We start from the raw sequence: 13,069 nt of genomic DNA on the forward strand, positions 1-13,069 counted from the left end.
GAGAGCAAGTGCGAAACGCGCTCTTTATGATATTCCTCTGGAGGATCTGACGATACGAAAGTTTTTTCAGTCAGTCGGGCACAATTGTGCGGGTTAGAGCTGCGGCTTGTTCCGCCGTAGAGCTAAATCTGTAAGTCCCCGCACGTCCTCAAGAAGATATCTTCGAATAACCATGGTCACGCAGCAGCGGCGGATTAGCATTATTATTGTTGTGGTGCTTTTGGCACTTTTAATCATTTTACTTGGTGAGAAATTTAAAAATTTGAAAGGTCTTATCAGAAAAGCTAATATTTGTTCATTGTATTTGCATTACTAAAAATATATGTACAGCTTAAATTATGTTTAATTATTCCTTTACATAATAATAAATATTGCTTAACAATAATTAAGTTTTTGTGCTACTGATTGTAAAATAATGTGATTTAAATATTATTATAAAGTATTAACCCTTATTAATATCTTACCAAAATGTTATAGCATGCAACCTAGGAAAAACCCAACATGACAACTGCAATTACAACCTGGTCAAGAAGAAGACTTTTGGAGTGGATCTCTCTTTTTGGAAGAAGTTCTTCAAGCATTTGATACCGTTTACTAGTTCGAGTGTCACAATGCAATTCATACTCTTCAAGCGGGATTTCGCGGACTGCGGAAAAGAATTGTTCACAGGCGATGTAGTAAACCTGAATAACTCAGGCTTCAATGCACGTCACCAAACGAGGTAATTTCCTGGATTATTAACGACCCATTATTCAGTACTCCCAATTAATGATTGGTACTTACGTCTTAGCCGAAAACATTATTGGGAGAGCAAAAAATCTAATTAAAATAATGACAATCTAATAAATAGAATCCAAATACATTATATGCTATCAAATTTATTTTTTATGTTTATCGGCTATATTTACATTATTTCGGTGAGCTTTCGTTTGCGCTATCGCGTATTGATCTATTTCCTGATTAAAAGAGCTTATACTATTTGATAAATTTAATAACACATACACCATGTGCTACACCAATTTTGAGTTAAAAGATTGTTGATATAAAAGAGGTGTTCATGATTTACACTCGTACATACATGATTGTTTCGTCAAAATACTTATGCCGACTAATGTACTTTAAATAAGTTTTGTTTACTTTTAGTTATTAAGAGTTGGAGTCAGAATAATAATGCCTTTAGCTCTACATTTTTTCTTACTTAGTTGTACATTAAGGTGGAATGATATTATATATGTGGGCGTTTTTATGATTTCTCTTTTCTTAGAATTGTTATTCACGGCTGGATGAGCCAGAGCAGCTCTGACCATGTAAGAAAGCTAAAGAACGCTTATTTGAGCCTAACCAATCCGGGTATCAATGGAGAACCAGCTCGATACGAAGACTTCAATGTGATTGTCTGCGACTGGAGCAGGATTTCCTCGAATATTAACTATTACAAGGTGGTCAAGTCGGTAGAGGATATGGGTGCCCTGCTGGCTGATCTGGTGCGATATCTCCATCAGGAGGCAGACATGCATTATGACGATGTCTACGTGATTGGACACTCGCTGGGAGCTCAAATTGCTGGAAGTGCTGGCAAGCAGATCATGCCACATCGCTTTAACACCATATATGCCCTGGATCCGGCGGGTCCTCAGTTCCGAGAGAAGAGCGATGAATATCGCATAGATGCCAGTGATGCTTCCTATGTGGAGTCCATTCAAACCAGCGATAGTTTTGGTTTTGAACAGCCCGTGGGACACGCCACATTCTATCCCAACTATGGAAAAAGTCAAAAGAAGTGCTATATGTATGGCTGTTCGCATAAGAGATCTCATGATTATTTCATTGAGACCCTGACGAGTCCGGCGGGATTTTGGGGATCTCGCTGTAAGCGTTATGAAAATGGCACCTGGGTTCTCCTAATGAGCGATGAAGAATTCCGTATGGGTGGCGAACCCTCGATTCCGAAGAATGGAACCTTCTATGTGAAAACATACTCAGAGCCACCTTATGCCATGGGTCACAGGTGGCAAACGGAGCCACCTCCACGGGAGGAGAAAGAAAACATAACCACAGGGGGAATTAATACAGTGTTTTAAAAGATTTTAATTTTTATACAAACTTTTTTAGAAGTTTATACATACATACATTTTTTACTAACCAATATTATTTCTAGCACAAAAAGGTCCTAAAATTATATATTTACGATCGTTATATTCACTGCCTTATTCTTAAATATGTGTTTTTTTCAAGATCATTAGTCATCTCCTTCTTAATCGATAATATATCATTAGGAATTAACACTTTGTTTCGGGACCTGCACATGGTCCCCAGTAATTATCACAATATTATTATTTGAAGAAAGAGAGCGAGTGAGAGCCGGTGATCAGTGATCAGCAGAGTAAGGGGTCTGGTGAGCGTAGACATGGGGTCGCCGCGCTCTCTTTTCCGCTCGAAGATCGACGATCGTCGGAGAGTTTTTTTCAGTAAGTCGGGCACAACTGAGCGGGTCAGATCTGCGGTTCGTTCCGTCGTAGTGCGAAATCTTTAACGGTAGAGATCGGTCATCGCACGCACTACTCGATCGGTCAGAAGCCCCAAGGGAGATATCTTGTAATAACCATGATGTCGCAGCTGGGACGGATTAGCATTATTGGTGCGGTGCTTTTGGCATTTGTGGCCGTCGTACTTGGTGAGAAATAAACAAATTAGCAAGGTCTTATCAAAAAAGCCAATATTTTAGTGTTCATGGTCACCTAATGAATTGCGTTTGAATAATTAAAAATGTAATTACAGCTTAAATTAAATGTAATTACTCTTCCACATAAATGGAATGTGGCTTGTTTGCAAGCATATAATCTCAAAGAAAAAGTATTTTAGTATAAATGCAACTGATTGTGATCTAATGGTGTTTTAATATAACCCAAATCTTTATAATATCTAACGAAATTTTGCAGCCAGTAGCTCAGAAAAAACCGAACTTGACCCCAATGCCAGCTGCAATTACACCCTGGTCAAGAAGAAGACTTTGGGAGTGGATCCCTCATTTTGGAAGAAGTTCTTCAAGCATTTGATACCGTTCACTAGTTCGAGGGGTAAAATGGAATTCATACTCTTCAAGCGGGATTTTGCGGACTGCGGAAAAGAATTGTTCATTGGCGATGTGGAAAACCTTAAGAACTCGGGCTTCAATGCACGTCACCAAACGAGGTAAGGGGGATTTCCTGGTAGATTAAAGCCCCAGATTGCAAATCGAATGGGGAACTTTTTGTTGTTGTTAAATGATTGTGCAACAAACAATTTGTTTACATTTAACTGTGGGATAATAGCTCAGTAAAAGCTGTGCAAACTTTTTAACACAAAACAACTGACAGGGTATTTAGTATTCCCATTCAATGGATGCTACTTACGTCTAAGCCCAAAAAATTAACGGGAGAGCAAAAAGCCACTTTAATGAATAGAACCAAAACAAATATTTGCTGCATTCTCTCACCAAATAATTTAATTTTTAAATTTCGCATCTAACACGAGAACAGGTTTCTGTGCCTCATATATTTACATTATTTCGGTGAGCTTCGCGTTTGGGTTATCGCGTTTTGAGTCATTGCCATTTGACTGACACTTAAATAATTGACCATTAAAAATAAATATATATTAACAGGAAAACTGATAATAATTGTTCATTTTTAACAGAGCGTTACACCAATAATGCATTAAAATTGTAATAAGGTAAAGAGCAAAGATGATATAAGTATTGTTTATTTTGAGGCACAGGTATTACCAATCGGAATCAGAATAATATAGGTATATCCATACTAATACTTTTAAAGACAAGTATATGTTAACACCACATTCTTGAGAACTAACTTTTCCATTTATAAATACTGCAGTCTTATCGTTCGGTTCTCAGTGAAGTTTAACCCCAAAAGTTCTTTCAAGTCCAGTTATGCATTAAGAAGGAATGATATCATATTTTTGAGTTTTTACAAGCACGGCTTATTGTTCTTTTCTTATTTCTGCTTTTTTTAGAATTGTTATTCACGGCTGGATGAGTCAGAGCAAGGGTTCTCATATAAGAAGGGTTAAAAATGCATATCTAAGTCTGACCCATCCGGGAATCAATGGAGAACCCGCTCGGTACGAGGACTTCAATGTGATCGTATGCGACTGGAGCAAGACATCTACGAATATAAACTATTACGAGGTGGCCAAGACGGTGGAGGATATGGGTGCTCTGCTGGCGGATCTGGTGCGATATCTCCATCAGGAGGCAGATATGCATTACGACGATGTCTACGTGATTGGACACTCGTTGGGAGCTCAAATAGCTGGAAGTGCTGGCAAGCAGATCATGCCACATCGGTTTAACACTATATATGCACTGGATCCGGCGGGTCCTCAGTTCCGAGAGAAGAGCGATGAATACCGAATCGATGCTAGTGATGCTTCCTATGTGGAGTCCATTCAAACCAGCGTTAGTTTTGGTTTTGAACAGCCCGTGGGACACGCCACCTTCTATCCCAACTATGGAAAAAATCAAAAGAAGTGCTATGTGTATGGCTGTTCGCATAAGAGATCCCATGATTATTTCGTTGAGACCCTGACGAGTCCAGCGGGATTTTGGGGACCCCGCTGTGAGCGACATGATGATGGCACCTGGGTTCTCCTGATGAGCGATGGAGAATTCCGTATGGGTGGGGAGCCCTCGATTCCGAAGAATGGAACCTTCTATGTGAAAACATATTCAAAACCACCCTATGCCATGGGTCACAGGTGGCAAACGGAGCCACCTCCACGGGAGGATGAGGTTGAGAATTCCACAGAAGAGTAGGATAAAATCAAAGATTTAATGTACGCAATTCTGTTGATATAATAGAGTGAGAAAATGTATTATAATTAAATTACCATATGTTTGTTCTTTGATTTATTTTTATTATGAAAGATATTAGTTTCAGCTTCACTCAAATTTAATTTAGAACTATGTAAACATTTTTAGGTAGAATATTTATTTTTAAAAACTTGAACTTGAAAGTTGTTGTATTTTCTGAAACTTAGTAAGCTTCACTTAGACAGACACCCTTATCTTAAGTACTCTGTAAAACGTAAACCAATTTAGTTTTATTGCAAACCACTTCTGATTGTGTAAGTCTCATGGAAATTCCTATTCGTAATGTAAACGTTTGAATGAGTATATAAACCTCTTCAGGCCCGAGAGGTTTAACCATTCTTAAGCCAAATTTCAGTCGAGAATGTTTCGAGCTCAAACTTTTGGCTTTTACTTGGTGGTTTTCTTGGTCTTGGTTGCTGCCAGGCCTAAATTCAGATTGAAAAGCGCTAAGAATCAGATTGAAGTCCTGAGTGAAGGAGATTCTACTGGAAAAGATTTGTCTTCTCTATCATGGTTATACACAAAAGTTAGTATATTATCCAATGCAGAATCAATTGCCGAATCATCTGAGAGCTAAGTTACCGAAACTTTACAATTCTCTAAGGAATCTAGCGAAGCATCCGTTACCACTGAAGAATCCACCTCTGAAGAACCAAGTGAAGAAGGGAACTCGGAGTCCAGTAAGGAATCAAATGAGGAATCACTTGGGGAGTCATTTGAGGAGTCAACTGAGGAGTCTTATGAGGATTCCTATGAGGATCTTATTTTAGAGGAGGAGTTCGAAGAGGATTCCAGGGAGGAGCCCTATGTGGAGTCAGATGAGGAGTCAAATGAGGAGTCAAATGAGGAGTCAAATGAGGAGTCACATGGGGAGAGTCATGATTGGTCTTATGTGGCATATACTGCATGGCCTCATAAGAATTCTCATAAGCAGTAAAATGAGGATATTGACTATTATAACGATAACTAATGCTTTGAGACATATTAGCGTTTTACTTTCAGTCAAAACGTAATAAAATCATATGTTGAAACAGAAACAAATTGAAAGAGTAGAAATGAGTTACTTTCTATTATATAGCCTTGTGCTATTTGGTTTTCTGATCACTATAGATGCCTTTCCGGTACCTCGAGGTCCAATAGAAGCGGCAATGGCCACAGAACCGGATATGGACTTTCCAGATATTGATTTTTGGGTTTGGATTTAAGCGGTTTGTACACATAGTAGCTAATTTTCTGAACTCCCTATTAAGTGGTTTACTTTCAGGATATTTAATACTACTACCCAGTTGCTTTTCGCCCTGGTTCGTCGCATATTTGAAACAGAAATTTTAATTAAAACAAACAATATGTTACCTAAATTGTTGTTGTTGCTACTTTTGGAAACCCTGCACTGCTGTACAAAATTGCAGTTTTTGGGGCCAGAGGCCGCGGCGAGTTGTTAATGCATTTACTCGGCTTAATTAGTTGAGATTGTACATTATTCATACGCCACGTGTGACCAGCGGGCCACACCCACTTTCCCCGCCCTTCCTTTCATTTCCTTTCCTTGCCACCCACCAGACTCCTTCTTTTCCTGACAGCATCATAATTTTCACTTAATTAAAGTTGTCGTTGTTGTGGGTGCTGAGTTTGAGGTTTAGCCCGGGGAGAAGTTAAAGAGTGGTCGAGGTGCATTCGGGTATAAAGTTGAGGGGAAGAGGTAAAATAGATGGGTGTGTACTCCCAAGTTTTAGCTTTTAATTTAATCCATTCTATCTGAGAAACTTTGGAAATGCTTGGTTGGTAGTTGGAAAGAAGTGCTTAACTGAAATCAAGTTTGATCGCAAGAACTTGTTATTAAAATAACCCACGATTCCGCAAAGAATGGGTTTGTTTAACAACGACGAAACATATTTAGAAGGTTGATTTATAGGTATATTTAACAATCCCTTATCAAAAAATCCCACAGAATTCAAAAGCTCACCAATTAAAGTCAACAAATCGACCGGCATTCCTTCATACTGTCAAATTAAATACATGAGAATTAAAGTCCTTACATATTTGTCAGAAGCCAAAAACATCTGGCCATTTCACAAAGTTGACAAGCCAAGACAATTAAAGTTTGACATAACCCATTGATTGGCTTAATAAATTTCCCAACTCACTTATCGTAATTGTTGTCTTAAATTGACAGATTGACGGCCATGCCAAATGGAAGCCACAGGGCCACAGGAATAATCTGCTGAGGTTCCGGAATGAAAAGGCAGCTCTTTTGAATCTCAGGTGGAAAATGCTTTCACTTAAATTTTATGCAAATTCATTTATCCTTTTTCTCCGTCTGGCCAAATAGTTGGCAGCCCTTCGATTTAACCCAAAAGTGGTTTCTTTCGATTGATGATTGTGTGTGAAAGCCCGAGGGAACAATATTTGCTTCTTCCCCCCCAAAATAGAATTTGATTATTTAAATTTGCACATTCGTTTTCATGGCGTATAAATTATTTATGAGCCGTGTGTGTGTGTGTGGCAGTTCCATTATGGCATTCTAATTAAGGCATCCCACAGAATGCCTCCCAAGTTCATAGTAAGTATGAAACCCCAAGCAACTGATGACCAAAGAAGGACTTCTGATGGGAATTAGACCCTTAAAAATTCACCATAAAATGCAGGAGTTAAGAATTTTGAGCGGAAACCCTTTTGACAGCCCTAAGACCAATTTGTCGCCCCCGAAATGGACCGTGTGAAAGCCTTGGAGTGCCATAACTTTGCTGATGTGTTGGGTGTTGAGATTGTCGCCCAGGAAACCCCAAAAGAAAGAAAGGAAAAATTAAAACGAAATCAGGTTTCGTTTTGCGGGTGGTTACAAAAGGTTACAAAAGGCAACCGAGATATCATGGCAAATGAGTCCGATACGAAGGCGATGACAATGACTTACATTGCTGGTAGGAACTGGCCTAAAAGGAGTCGCCCGAAAAGGACCTCCACTCACTCGTTAAGGTTCTTGTGCACACGCACTTAGGTCAGCAGATATCGGGCTGGAACTTTACTTACACATGTACCCCCCAATCTCTTCGCAGGATCTTCACGTCTCCGATGCTATTTGTGCAATTTTATAGCGTTTTTATGACACACAAGTTTTGTGCTTTGTGCCTTCTGTCGGTGTGTCCTGCGTCCTGCGTCCGGTTTCCTCTTTAAAATATTTAAATTTGATGTGTGGGCGGATGGAGTGGAGTGGTTGCGAAATTCGGTTCCGTTGTGTGCTCAACTGTGTAATAGAGGCGGCCCTATTCGAAGAATGGGAAGAGGGTATAGGAAAAGTACGAAACTGGTTAGGGAAATTCGCATTCAGGGCTTAGAAATTTTCAGAACTCAAAAATTCACTATGATTTAAATTATCTATAATGATCTGTCAAGAAAACATAAATATACTTATAAGATAAGGTCTTATGTAAAGGTATTATGTAAATATCGATGCATCTTATATTTTAAAATGTTTCAAGATTCTTACCTAACCGTATTTGAAAAACTGAAAGAGGGACAAGTTCGAAACTGGTTAGGGAATTTCAAATTCAGGTCTAAGAATATTTGAGAACTAGAAATATTCAAAAATTCATTATGATTAAAATGATCTTAAAAAGTTCTTGTAGGTATTATTTATGTATCGAGGCTTCTTATATTTTAAAATGTTTCATGTTTCTTTCCTAGCCGTATTCGAATAATAGGAAGAGGGTTTTGAAAAATTTTGAAACTGGGTAGGGAAATTCGAATTCAGGGCTTAGAAAATTTGAGAACTTAAAATTTGAGAAGATTTAAATGATCTTATATGATCTATTACGAAAAAAAAGGTTTAATGTTAAATCAATGCAGCTTATTCATCTTATATTTTAAAACGTTTTAAAGCTTTATAAAGCTTTTTGAAAAAATTTTCCTTTTTATTTATTTTTGAATTTATTATTTTAGTTAGGACGTATAAAACAGGTACCGTTGTTATTTTTAGTGAATATCAATAAAAAATCAATTTATTATAATATTATTATATTAATTATTTTTAAGTTTTATTTTGTATTATTCAGAAAAAATCATTACTTTTGAGTTTTATAAATATTTATAACGAATAGTTATTACTTGTAAACGACATTATAATTGTATTTTAGCCCAGACATGTTATTTTTGTTTAATTTCCAATAGGACATCCCTGACAATATATGGCTCTCCAACCCTGGTCGCTAGGAATTTCTGCTGTTTAATATATGCTCCCCTAGCAATTCACATATCCCCGTATCTATGTCAGTTCACTTGAGTGCTGTTGTTGTTGCGGCTTCTACTTTTCGGGCCTTTTTCCCAAGTTTGCGGTGTGATTTTATGTGCAAACTTAAATTATACAATTTGGGGGGCCATGAATACATTTTTCCCCGTCTTCATCGTCATCGTCTTGGGCTTTTCTGTTGCCGGCTGATGTGGCTGGTGGTTCTGTGCTGGCGAAAGGGACAATGAGTTGCTAAATGCTTTGAATATTCTTCTGGCCATTGCCTGGCACTGCATGCATAATAATATACGATATATGGTCATGTCAGATGCGAATCCTTCGAGTGCGGCCCAAAAGAAAGAGGAACGGAGAAGAAGAAGCCTTGGGAGGAAGAAAAAGGGGTTCAAAGGGGCCAAATGTGTTGACAGGTCGAGTGTGTCGTGCGGTTTCTCAACCAAAAGCGTCTTGGCCAGAAAATGTTCTCAATCTCAGTGCTCTGGCAACCAAAAGATTTTGGCTTTGGTTTCGTTTGCAAAATGCTCCATTGCTCAAACATAATAAACGAGTATTAGAAACCATTTGGCATCTGCTTGGTTATTCATTAATTTTGTAGGCAGCAATTGTTAGGCTTAAATACAGGTAAATATAGTCAAGAAATATAAATAAAAGTCGATTTTTAATAGGTTCTGAATATAATAAAAAAAATGCATTTGCAGTTAGTGACTAGTGATAAGTAAAAACTAAGTGTTTTTATCCATTTATGACAAAGAAAAATTAAAGAGATAAACAATAAATTATTCAAAACTTTTTATTAAATCTTTGATATTAAAATGTTTATATTATAAATAAAATTAATATATAAATCTACTCAAAATATAACGTTTAAGTTGACTGAATACCAGTAAATTAAGTCAAAGAGATCATAAATGCTGTCAGGACCAAAAATAATTCATTGCAAATTAGTCGCATTTTATGTTGTGCTAACTAAACGCATCTCGTTTAAAATTCTTTCCTCTTTTTATGGAGTGCACTCTGTATTAAAAGACAAGTTAATGATTGGGGTTTTTGTGTGTGTTGCTTTAGTCGCTCTTAATGCCAGTTAAGCACACAACAAAGTACGCACTTTGTTAGCATTTAAAAGCCGGCAATAAAGACAACGGCACATGCTGCCCTTTGTGCCCCGCCCCCTTCCAGCCAGCCAGCCAACCCACAACCGCCCACAAATGCAGCTGAGATCCCATATTTTTTGCTGTTGTTTGGACTTAACCCTTTTTTTACTGGGTTATAAGGATGTGTGTGTTTAACGTCTGGTGGTCAAAAAAGTTAACGTACACGTTCGCAAATATGCTGTCGTAAGCTAATAGTGCATGTGTGCTAACTTTTTTTTAGCACTGTGAGGGGGTTTTGTGAATGGAGTAAACAAACGAGGTGGAAAAAAAGGAATAAGGAGAGTTGGGATTAATTCAATTATATGTCTGGCATAAAAAATGCTGACAGTTATGCGGGATACAGAGGAAAATCTAATATGTGTTTGTACAGAAAGCTCAAAAGTTTTAAAATCTCCTATAAAAGTGCCTAAAAGTATGCTGTAAGAAAAGGACTTCACGATTTAACGTATGCTGTTGCATACTTTTAGACACCTGTACAGCTTTTTTTGTTTTCCGGCTTTTTTACTTCAAGAGATATTATAAACTGCTCCGCATAAACGACGTATAAAAGGGATGCAAAAAAGGTGTGGTAATCTTCTATTGTAATAGCAGCATATCCTGGCCTCAGCTGTTTGGCTTTTGTTTCCCTTTACTCGCTTTTGAACAAATTAAAAGAGATGGCCACTGGGAGCCACCCAACACCACTCCACCATTATTATATAACCACAACATTTATGAAAACTATTTGCAGAACCCAAGGCAAAGCGCAGCAAAGAAGAAATTGTATTAAAAACAAATATATAAGGGGAGGTACGGCGGATAATGGGTGAAAGTGGGTGGCGGATGAAGGAAACTGCCCGCCAGTTATACAAGATGTTTATAAAAGGCCCGGCCAGGCACGTTCCATGTCCAAGAGTGCAAACAAATAAGCAAACAGGATGGGGAACAGGATCTAGAGACAGGACGCCTTCCGACATGACTTTCCTGATGGGAGAAAGGGACAGGGAATGGCTGAGGTCAGGAAAAGTACACTGGGGAAAACAAACTTGTTTTAAAACCATTTTTTAAAAACACAAAAAAAAAAAAATGTGATCCTTACAAACTAATTAATTTAAAAGCGTATACTAAAATTTGGAATATTTTTGTATGGAATTCAATTTTGTTGGAAATTCAGTTCTTTAAATTTTAAAGTTCAAATAGTAAAATTATATTTATTAAAAAAAAAATCACTTCAGAAATACATTTTTGGACGTTGTCTAAAAAGTCTAAGGAATGAAAAAAAGTCATTTAAAAAATTAATCATAGAAAATTTGCAATAAAAATATATTTTTTTAAAAAAGGAAACCTCATTGAATTTTTTCAGTGCTTTAATAGCACTGGGGCTGCAGCAAACAAATCGCAAATTGAAAAAAGCAGATAAGTAGCAGAGGTTGCACCGCTTTCTACTTTCTTTTTTGCACTCTCGCGAAAGAGTGGAGAAATGGGTGCAAAGAGAATGGCAAATAAAAATCAGGGACTCTGTTCGTGCTCCTGTCAAGGCAATTGCTCCCTGTTCTATGGGTCCTTTACCCCCCATCCACCGATTTTTTATCCCCACCCCATAGTCCTGTAACATTGTTAACCCTGCAAGTTATGCATTCTTAATTTAATCGCTGGAATTGACTCTCCAAAGGCAGCTTCCACTGGCTTAGCGGCTGGCTATTTTCCCCGGGCTCCGTTTTCCATTTTCTCGGCAATGGGAAGTTTGCAGCAGAGATTAGGCATATATCATGCGATTATATTGCATAGTTTGCACTGCCCAATGACTCGGAAATCGCTTTTTCTTGCCCCAAACTCAGCGGGGAGATTAAGTTGCAGACAGTCCCTGAAAAAGGGGGAATATCACGGCCCTCTAAAGGAGCCAACTGAAAGAAAAAGGGGTGCATGCAAATAGTTTCGAACGTCGCGGATAAACTTTGCCCACCAGATGGCGATAGAAATTTTCTTGAAGCTTTAAGATTTATGTGATCTTAGGAAAAGTAACCTATTTAATTTATTATTTTTGAATATGTTATAATTCTTATACTCTTATTGAACATGGACATAAAACCTTTTGAGTAGCCTTCAATATCCAGGATTTCAGCTGAGCCACATCAATATAAATTCCAGGATATTCTGGATGAGCACAACCTTTTCCAAAAGAAACGATGCCAACAAGTTTTCCATTCGATACCAGAGGTCCTCCAGAACCCCCTGAACAGAAACCTTTTTCCAAAGGCGCAGCACATATTAGGTTTTTTGTAATACCTTGGCCATAGATCTTCTGACAGCTATCCAGATCCACAATGTTCACTTTGGCCTTCAGCAGAGAGTTAGACTCTGACTGTTGGCATCCCACAGGTCCCCATCCAGAAACCGAGGCAGAGGATTCAGGTTTTGGAGAACTATTAGCCAGTGGGATGGATTTAACATTGACACCCATTTGGAGATGGGACTGAAGTCGGATTACGGCTATGTCGTTGGACAAACTCTGTCCAAATCCCTCGTGTATTTCGATTTTTGACGCATTAACCACCTGACCACCGGAGTTACTCATGGATGAGCCAACTCGGATAGTTATTTCAGTATTATTATTTGTGGGAATGCAATGAGCTGCCGTAATAACAATCCGATCATTGTAGATAACAGCGTCGCAAGTATGCTTCCCATTTCTGTGAAGGGAAGCCTGCCAGGGAATCTCAGAAATGGGCACCAAGTGACCTTCAAAAATCCGCTCTGGAATCGATTCGGCAGATATCAGAATAAAGCTGGGGACCAGGAAAATCCACTGGGTTAACATTCCGACCAAAA

At 38.2% G+C, this 13,069-nt stretch overlaps 4 protein-coding genes across 4 annotated transcripts; 3 read left to right on the top strand and 1 right to left on the bottom strand.

Annotated features, from left to right (window-relative positions):
* The first annotated feature begins 172 nt into the window (after positions 1 to 172).
* On the top strand, positions 173 to 2,081 carry LOC119546388 (phospholipase A1 VesT1.02-like). The gene is made up of 3 exons (XM_037852628.1): positions 173 to 245; positions 478 to 721; positions 1,265 to 2,081. Exons 1-3 carry the CDS (start codon positions 173 to 175, stop codon positions 2,079 to 2,081), a joined length of 1,134 nt encoding a protein of 377 aa, XP_037708556.1.
* Positions 2,082 to 2,484: 403 nt separating this feature from the next.
* LOC119548331 (phospholipase A1 VesT1.02-like) lies at positions 2,485 to 4,883 on the top strand. The gene is made up of 3 exons (XM_037855521.1): positions 2,485 to 2,674; positions 2,940 to 3,192; positions 4,012 to 4,883. The coding sequence occupies exons 1-3, from the start codon at positions 2,605 to 2,607 to the stop codon at positions 4,811 to 4,813; spliced, it is 1,125 nt and encodes a 374-aa protein (XP_037711449.1). The 5' UTR covers positions 2,485 to 2,604; the 3' UTR covers positions 4,814 to 4,883.
* Positions 4,884 to 5,095: 212 nt separating this feature from the next.
* LOC119548332 (dentin matrix acidic phosphoprotein 1-like) lies at positions 5,096 to 6,228 on the top strand. The gene is made up of 3 exons (XM_037855522.1): positions 5,096 to 5,396; positions 5,475 to 6,078; positions 6,135 to 6,228. The coding sequence occupies exons 1-2, from the start codon at positions 5,232 to 5,234 to the stop codon at positions 5,805 to 5,807; spliced, it is 498 nt and encodes a 165-aa protein (XP_037711450.1). The 5' UTR covers positions 5,096 to 5,231; the 3' UTR covers positions 5,808 to 6,078; positions 6,135 to 6,228.
* A 6,071-nt stretch (positions 6,229 to 12,299) lies between these two features.
* Positions 12,300 to 13,058, bottom strand: LOC119546389 (trypsin alpha-3-like). The gene has a single exon (XM_037852629.1). It carries the CDS (start codon positions 13,056 to 13,058, stop codon positions 12,300 to 12,302), a length of 759 nt encoding a protein of 252 aa, XP_037708557.1.
* Positions 13,059 to 13,069: the final 11 nt, after the last annotated feature.

This window comes from Drosophila subpulchrella, chromosome 2L (genome assembly GCF_014743375.2).
Source record: "Drosophila subpulchrella strain 33 F10 #4 breed RU33 chromosome 2L, RU_Dsub_v1.1 Primary Assembly, whole genome shotgun sequence".
In the NCBI taxonomy this organism is placed as follows: domain Eukaryota; kingdom Metazoa; phylum Arthropoda; class Insecta; order Diptera; family Drosophilidae; genus Drosophila; species Drosophila subpulchrella.